Source organism: Haliotis cracherodii, unplaced genomic scaffold (genome assembly GCF_022045235.1).
Source record: "Haliotis cracherodii isolate W230 unplaced genomic scaffold, xgHalCrac1.p SCAF_7, whole genome shotgun sequence".
NCBI classification, from domain to species: Eukaryota; Metazoa; Mollusca; class Gastropoda; order Lepetellida; family Haliotidae; genus Haliotis; species Haliotis cracherodii.
This window is the reverse complement of record NW_027266330.1, coordinates 13,409,973-13,418,397: the sequence shown is the minus strand read 5'-3', so window position 1 is coordinate 13,418,397 and position 8,425 is coordinate 13,409,973. Positions and strand designations below refer to the sequence as shown.

At 43.8% G+C, this 8,425-nt stretch overlaps 1 protein-coding gene across 1 annotated transcript; it reads left to right on the top strand.

The window, feature by feature from the left end:
- Positions 1-2,357: 2,357 nt before the first annotated feature.
- On the top strand, positions 2,358-6,620 carry LOC139448478 (uncharacterized). The gene has a single exon (XM_071230025.1). It carries the CDS (start codon positions 3,038-3,040, stop codon positions 4,223-4,225), a length of 1,188 nt encoding a protein of 395 aa, XP_071086126.1. The 5' UTR covers positions 2,358-3,037; the 3' UTR covers positions 4,226-6,620.
- The last annotated feature ends 1,805 nt before the right edge of the window (positions 6,621-8,425 follow it).

Sequence of the window (8,425 nt, the reverse complement as noted above, 5' to 3'; positions counted from 1 at the left end):
AATAATGAGCTAGTGAAAGATGAGGACAAAGTCGGGAAGCCAATCGGACAGATAACAGTCGATACATAGTCCAGTAGGACTTGAGAGGGGGGTGGGACATGTTTGTGGGCTGTGTGATAAGATTACATGCAGCCTGGCTGGTACAGTAAGTCCTGCAACATCACATCTGCTGTGCTTGTTTTTTCCAGGATGCAGGTCATGTCAGTGTATTGTTATCTGAATTAAAGCAGCAGGTGATCCACTCAGAAATACAGAAATGGCATTCCTCTATTTGCTCAAACTCTAAATTGTTCGCCTTTTCTACTTTCAAGTCAGCTTTCAACGTGGAATCGTACGTCTCTCAAATAGATATAATCATCTACAGACAAGCTCTCACAAAGTTCAGGTGCTCATGTCATAATCTCATGAATAAACATGGTCAACATCGAAAGGAAAATTTAGTTTGTGCCTGAGGTCCTACATTTTGCAAATATAATAGAAAATGAACGCGAAGCTTATTCGGAGCTCTGACATAAGTATCTACGTACTCAACAACTGCTAGAAAGAGGGTTGACAGGTACTGGATAATGGTTGACAGGTACTGCATAATGGCCGACAGGTAGGGACAATGGTTGACAGGTACTTGATAATGGTTGACAGATACTGGATCATGGTTGACAAGTCCAGGACAATGGCCAACAGGTACTGGATAATGGTTGACAGGCACGGGACAATTGTTGACAGGTACTGGATAATGGTTGACAGGCACGGGACAATTGTTGACAGGTACTTGATAATGGTTGACAGGTACTGGACAATGGTTTATAGGTTCTTGACAATGACCAACAGATACTGGACAATGGCCTGACAGGAACTGGACAAAGGTTGACAGGTACTGGACAATGGTTTACAGGTACTGGACAATGACCTACAGGTATTGGCCAACAGGTACTGGACAATGGTTGACAGGTGGTTTACAGGTACTGGATAATGGTTGGCAGGTACTGGGCAATGGTTGACAGGTACTGGACAATGGTCAAAAAGTGCTGGATAATGGTTGACGGGTTCTGGATAATGGTTTAATCGTACTGGACAATGGTTGAAAGGTACTGGACAATGGTTGAAAGGTACTGGACAATGGCGAACAGGTGCTGGACAATAGTTGACAGGTACTGGATAATGATTTACAGGTCCTGGATGATGGTTGACAGGTACTGGACAATGGTTTACAAGTTCTTGACAATGACAATGGCCAACAGATACTGGACAATGGTTGACAGGAACTGGACAAAGGTTGACAGGTACTGGACAATGGTTTACAGGTACTGGACAATGACAATGACCAACAGGTACTGGCCAACAGGTACTGGATAATGGTTGACAGGTGGTTTACAGGTACTGGATAATGGTTGACAGGTACTGGATACTGGATAATAGTTGACAGGTACTGGATACTGGATAATGGTTTACAGGTACTGGACAATGGCCAACAGGTACTGGATAATGGTTGACAGGTACTGGACAATGGTTGACAGGTACTGGACAATATTTTACAGGTACTGGACAATGGCCAACAGGTACTGGATAATGGTTGACAGGCACGGGACAATTGTTGACAGGTACTGGATACTGGTTGACAGGTACTGGATAATGGTTGACAGGTCCTGGACAATGGTTTACATGTACTGGACAATGGCCAACAGGCACTGGATAATGGTTGACATGTACTGGACAATGGTTGACATGTACTGGACAATGGCCAACAGGTACTGGATAATGGTTGACATGTACTGGACAATGGTTAACAGGTCCTGAACAAAGGTTTACATGTACTGGATAATGGTTGACAGGAACTGGATAATGGTTGACAGGAACTGGATAATGGTTGACATGTACTGGACAATGGTTAACAGGTCCTGGACAAAGGTTTACATGTACTGAACAATGATTTACATGTACTTGACAATGGTTAACAGGTACTTGACAAAGGTTTACATCTACTGGATAATGGTTGACAGGAACTGGTGTAATGGTTGACAGGAACTGGATAATGGTTGACAGGTAGTGAAGAAAGTTTTGAACAGTATTTGACAGGTACTGACAACATTTCATGGGTTACTGCAGATATTGTAGCTAGGATATCCCATCAAAAGGAAACTTCAATGTTTAAATGCAGAGAAAATGAAATACAAAATATGGCATGTGACAAATGTCCCTATCTTTCGATGCTAATGTCCCTATCCTTCCATGCTACACGAGTAGTATCATAGGTAATCTCGCTGACTGTGACAATTTTTTTCCAAGTGGGACGCAAGATAAGGCCTGCCTACCTCCCCAACATACTGTGAGAGTGAAGCCAGTTGTTGGGCAGACAGTACACATGACCGGTAGTGCAGGCTGGGTATGTCAGACAACGAAGTGTAACTCCAGCCCTTCCCATTGCTGACCAGTGTTATCTGAACCGTGTACAAGACCCGGCAGTGAAACGCTGTCTTCAAAACGTCTTGAATCAATTTGACACACTTGGACTGGATGTGAAGTCGACACATTTGGAAAAGGCGGAGTGACAAAAATTTTACAATTTTCGAATGACTTAAGTGGTAACAAATCAGCATATTTGGTAAAAGCTGACAGATATCAACTGAAAGCATTTGTCTCTGGTGGAGTGATATCTTCAGTATTGGCTTCAGAGTGATATCACTTTAAAACATTTGGATTTGGATCAGGGCCAGCTGCAGCTTGAATACTTAACTCTAATCAGTGACTAACTCTATCATACCGCAGTGTCACATGTCAACATTTGGGTTAAGATAACTTTGATGCAAGCTTCAGTGTTAAAAATCAGTCTGATTTATCATCTTCAAACCATATGGAAGTCACTGCGTTGATAACAGCTGCTCTTCTTTCTGCGTGAGATTTCTGTCAACACAGCCATGTTAGCTTCACTCTACTAGCTGGATGTTACATCTCCGAGTAAGACTTTCACCTTGTGTGCTACCAAGTATTGCTCTTTGACATACGTAAGTAACATAATTGTCCTGGTTCCTGGTTCTAAAACATGCAACAGCAAAGATATAAATGCCTGGACTTTGACAACCAGAGGCAAAGCATGGACATTCCAGACTCACTTTCTGAAAAAGACTACCAACCATCAAAAACCCGCAGTGGTATTTACAGAAAATCAAAATTTATGATTGATCGTCCACAAGTATATCAACCACATGAGCAGATTCCATTGCAAGTGCATCAAGAATACCGTGACAACAGTAATGTTGACCTTCGAGGAGGCCGCAAAGTAAATGACCTCACCAGCATATCACTAGGGGACAGTTTCATGGACACCTATTCTGAACTTCCAGAACTGTATTTTGCCCCTATGGGAGACGTCAGATCATCAGTTGGTAATGCTTCATCAATAGAAGGAAACTGGGACCATTCCAAGATAGAAGACGTCCCTGCATCTACCCCTGTCAACATCCTCCGAATCATTGCGATAGTGTTCATATTATGGGATGTTGTAGCGGACTGGTGGATGGTTGGTGTATTTGATAACTATGTTTGTTTGGCAAACCCACTGTTTCATTACAAGTTCTACAAGTTGGACTTCTGCGGCGTCCATCGCGAAAATATCCGGCAAGTTTTAGCTGTCTTTACAATCTTAGGAAGCATCTTCAGTCTGATCCAGATCATCAACATCATCCTGAGCATCCTGAGGGACAGAGGGGTGATGAGGTTGCAGCTGTTCCAGCCGCTGACCGAAGTCTACATTGCTGTTTTCTTTGAAGAAATCCCCCAAGCTGTCACTCTCCTTGTCTTCAACTTCAACTGCAAATGCACCAGAGAAGTAGCCATGTTCTCCCTCATCATGATGATCAGCGGTCTTGCCAGCACCGTCCTACGCTATGCCAGCTGCTTCCCCAGCATCAGCAGCGAGCACGGTTGCTGCAACACGTGGTGGAGATGCTGCTGCTGCAGGAGCCAGGAGTCCCTGTGTCGGCTGACAGGGCAGGACTGTTTCTGTCGCTGCAGCATCCCCTGTCCTCTCTGCTGCTGCACGCTGCAGTGTGACGACTGCAACTGGATGCCCCACACCTGGATGGAGTCGCTGTACGAGGCTCTCTCCTGCTTCTGCAGCTGCTGCTACAGGACCGAGGCATCGTACGGCCTTCGCATGATGGATAATCTTGGCATCTTGTTCCTAATGTTCTGCCTTGTTGCTAAAATTGTAGTGCTGACGGTAACATAAAATACTTTCATGGATAACAACTTCTTTATTGTTTGGGGGCGGTCGGGCAGCCTAGTGGTTAAAGCGTTCGCTCGTCACGCCAAAGACCCGGGTTCGAATCCTGACATGGGTTCATTGTGTGAAGCCCATTTCTGGTGTCCCCCGCCGTGATATTGCTGAAATATTGCTAAAAGCGGCGTAAAACAATACCCACTCACTCACTTTATTGTTTGAAATGACACTTCAAGGCTATGTCTTGCCCCTTTATCTGGTGAAGGGGCAGGATGTAGCTCTGAAGCATTGTCACAAACAATAAAGCAGATGTCATGTAAAGGTTTCATGTCTTTAAGTCTTTATTCCCACTTCTAAATGTCTATCGAAGACTTGATACACATGTCATGTTAATAATGTCAGATAATAATGTGGTAGCAGGTGGTTCTGTGCACAGAGAGAAGTTAAAGTTAAAATTAAGCAGCATTTGTCACAGAGAGTAGGTCGATGGGTGACCATGATAGGCAGCTTGACTCCTGGGCCCCATTCCACAAAGCGATCTTAGCGCTAAGTCTGTCGTAAGTCTATGTTAAAGTATGGGAGTTACTATCATCTCAACGCTACGATCGCTTTGTGGAACGGGGCCCTGAACGTTACTAGGGCTCCGATAATGCCCCACTCTAAAGCACATGTAGCATGTTGTGTCTCCTTAGGCAAATGTCTTTGTTCGAAACATGGCTGTATTCACGCAGCAGTGAATGGGTACCCGGTAGGAGAACATTGTAATGTGGACGTTAACCTTCTAGTGCCTATAACAGGCAGCTTGAGCTGTATACACCCTTAATACAGAATGTAAACTGAGCACACACTGATCCATTGATGGGGTAATGAAGGTGTGTTCAGTGATGGAAACTAACATGTTTAGTCCACTAGTCCTTATAATGATAGCACATAGTAAAACCTTAAAAGTGCAGGATATCTAGCATGGAAAAAGTGCCACACAAATGGACTATTGTTGATGTGACCATACACCCCACCTGGGTATGGGTATTTGGGGTCAACAGCTGTCATCGTTAAGTAGAGATGTTTCAAGCAGTACCAGCTGTTGGTGTTGGTGTTGGCAATTCTGATAACCATGTGTTAAAGTCTGAAATTTTGTCAGCTGTAAGTAAGTCATTGTTCATTTATTCAAAGATAAACAGGGTAATTTATTCAGATGTCAATGTAACATTTAGATAGATGCTTCTCTTAGTTGCCTTCATCATATCTTTCCATGCAGAGGATCATTTAAAATATTTCATTACAGTTTTTTGTCGTTTCTCATAATGAGTAAATTATACGCAAAACCAAAGATTGAATTATAAAAAAAATGAGTTGGCGTTTAGTATTCCAAGCTTGCCCTAAATTCTACCACCACCAAACCTATTACTACTACTAGACTGGAATGATGGTCATTTAGTCACATCAGTAAAACACTCCCTAAATTCTACTTCACTCTCATAACATCCTATGGCTTGTTAATATAGAACAGAGATGTACTGTCTGTCTGATAGTGTTTCTGTGTCAGTGTTATCCGTTCTGGGTATTTGCTATCTATCCAGATAACTGCTATCTATCTTCCGCAATCCAGACAAGGAGCTTCTACATAGAGAATCTCACCCTCGTGTCTTGAAATCTAATATATCAACACCGTTGATGAAAGTGGTAAAACTGAGGCTTGCCGAGGATTTTTTCCACTTTTATCAACACGTGTTGACATATTTGATATCAAAAGACACGATCGTAAGATTTTATTTATCATCCAACATCATCCTTTTAACTTTTTCAGCTTGTAGACAGTAATATGCAGTGTCCATAAGTTTTGAAGTGAATCTAATATTAATGTTTGATTGGTTAAAACAGGATGTGAATCGAACCTGCAACCTCACATATCTTGTTTAGTTTTGTAACCAACTGTTTTCGCACCTAGCCACCGGGGCAGGTGATAAAAGGTTGTTCAATCTTGCATGTCATAACTTCAATTGTGTGCATGCTGCACATGGTCTTTCTCTCGCACGCTTTCATCATATTCCTTATATACCACCACACACTTTATTGCTTCACTATAACGTATCCCAATGTGTTATTTTTTCTGGTATTTCTTGAATTTAGTCGATTCATAAGTCGGATAAAACACGCCTCCTCAGGTTTGGTTGAAAATGTAAAACCTCCATCTACGGTTTTACATTTTCAAACCATCCCCTCAAATTTGTATTTTACCCTAGACATGAAATCTCTCAAGATCAGACAAGATTAGAATCTGTATGTATCTGTGAAAGCTTCCAGCTTATGACATTTTAGTGAACTTGACAAGTGATGATGAATTTTAATATAAGTATAGTTTGTCAAATTGTAAATAAAACTGTGATATAAATGATAAGTTGTCTGTGTCAGTTGTTACTTTTATTACCAATATGGGGAAATGTCTGTGTGGGCTACTGTCCGTGTGGGGAAATGTCTGTGTGGGCTACTGTCCATGTGGGGAAATGTCTGTGTGGGCTACTGTCCGTGTGGGGAAATGTCTGTGTGGGCTACTGTCCATGTGGGGAAATGTATCTGTGGGGAAATGTCCGTGAGGGGAATTGTCCATGTGGGGGGATGTCCATGTGGGGGGATGTCCGTGTGGGCTACTGTCCATGTGGGGAAATGTCTGTGTGGGCTACTGTCCATGTGGAGAAATGTATTTGTGGGGAAATGTCCGTGAGGGGAATTGTCCATGTGGGGGGATGTCCGTGTGGGGAAATGTCCATGTGGGGAAATGTCCATGTGGAGAAATGTCTGTGTGGAGAAATGTCCGTGTGGGGAAATGTCTGTGTGGGCTACTGTCCATGTGGAGAAATGTATTTGTGGGGAAATGTCCGTGAGGGGAATTGTCCATGTGGGGGGATGTCCATGTGGGGGGATGTCCGTGTGGGGAAATGTCCATGTGGGGAAATGTCCATGTGGGGAAATGTCTGTGTGGGCTACTGTCCATGTGGAGAAATGTCCATGTGGGCTACTGTCCATGTGGAGAAATGTCCGTGTGGGGAAATGTCCATGTGGGGAAATGTCTGTGTGGGCTACTGTCCATGTGGAGAAATGTCTGTGTGGAGAAATGTCCGTGTGGGGAAATGTCTGTGTGGGCTACTGTCCATGTGGAGAAATGTATTTGTGGGGAAATGTCTGTGAGGGGAATTGTATATGTGGGGAAATGTCCATGTGGAGAAATGTCCATGTGGGGAAATGTCCATGTGGAGAAATGTCCGTGTGGGGAAATGTCCATGTGTGGAAATGTCCATGTGGAGAAATGTCTGTGTGGAGAAATGTCCGTGTGGGGAAATGTCTGTGTGAGGAGAGGTCCATGTGGAGAAATGTCCATGTGGAGAAATGTCCATTTGGAGAAATGTCCATGTGGGGAAATGTCCATGTGGGGAAATGTCCATGTGGAGAAATGTCCGTGTGGGGAAATGTCCATGTGTGGAAATGTCCATGTGGAGAAATGTCTGTGTGGAGAAATGTCGGTGTGGGGAAATGTCTGTGTGGGCTACTGTCCATGTGGAGAAATGTCCATGTGGGGAGAGGTCCATGTGGAGAAATGTCCATGTGGAGAAATGTCCATTTGGAGAAATGTCCATGTGGGCTACTGTCCATGTGGAGAAATGTTCGTGTGGGGAAATGTCCATGTGGGGAAATGTCTGTGCGGAGAAATGTCCATGTGGGGAAATGTCCATGTGGAGAAATGTCCATGTGGAGAAATGTCAATGTGGGCTACTGTCCATGTGGAGAAATGTCCATGTGGGGAAAGGTCCGTGTGGAGAAATGTCCATGTGGGGAAATGTCCATGTGGGGAAATGTCCGTGTGGAGAAATGTCTGTGTGGGCTACTGTCTAGGTGGGGAAATGTCCATGTGGGGAAATGTCCATGTGAAGAAATGTCCATGTGGGGAAATGTCTGTGTGGGGAAATGTCCATGCGGGGAAATGTCCGTGTTGGGAAATGTCCGTGTGGGCTACTGTCCATGTGGAGAAATGTCCATATGGAGAAATGTCCATGTGGGCTACTGTCCATGTGGAGAAATGTCCATGTGGAGAAATGTCCATGTGGGGAAATGTCCATGTGGAGAAATGTCCGTGTGGGCCACTGTCCATGTGGAGAAATGTCCATGTGGGGAAATGTCTGTGTGGGGAAATGTCCATGCGGGGAAATGTCCGTG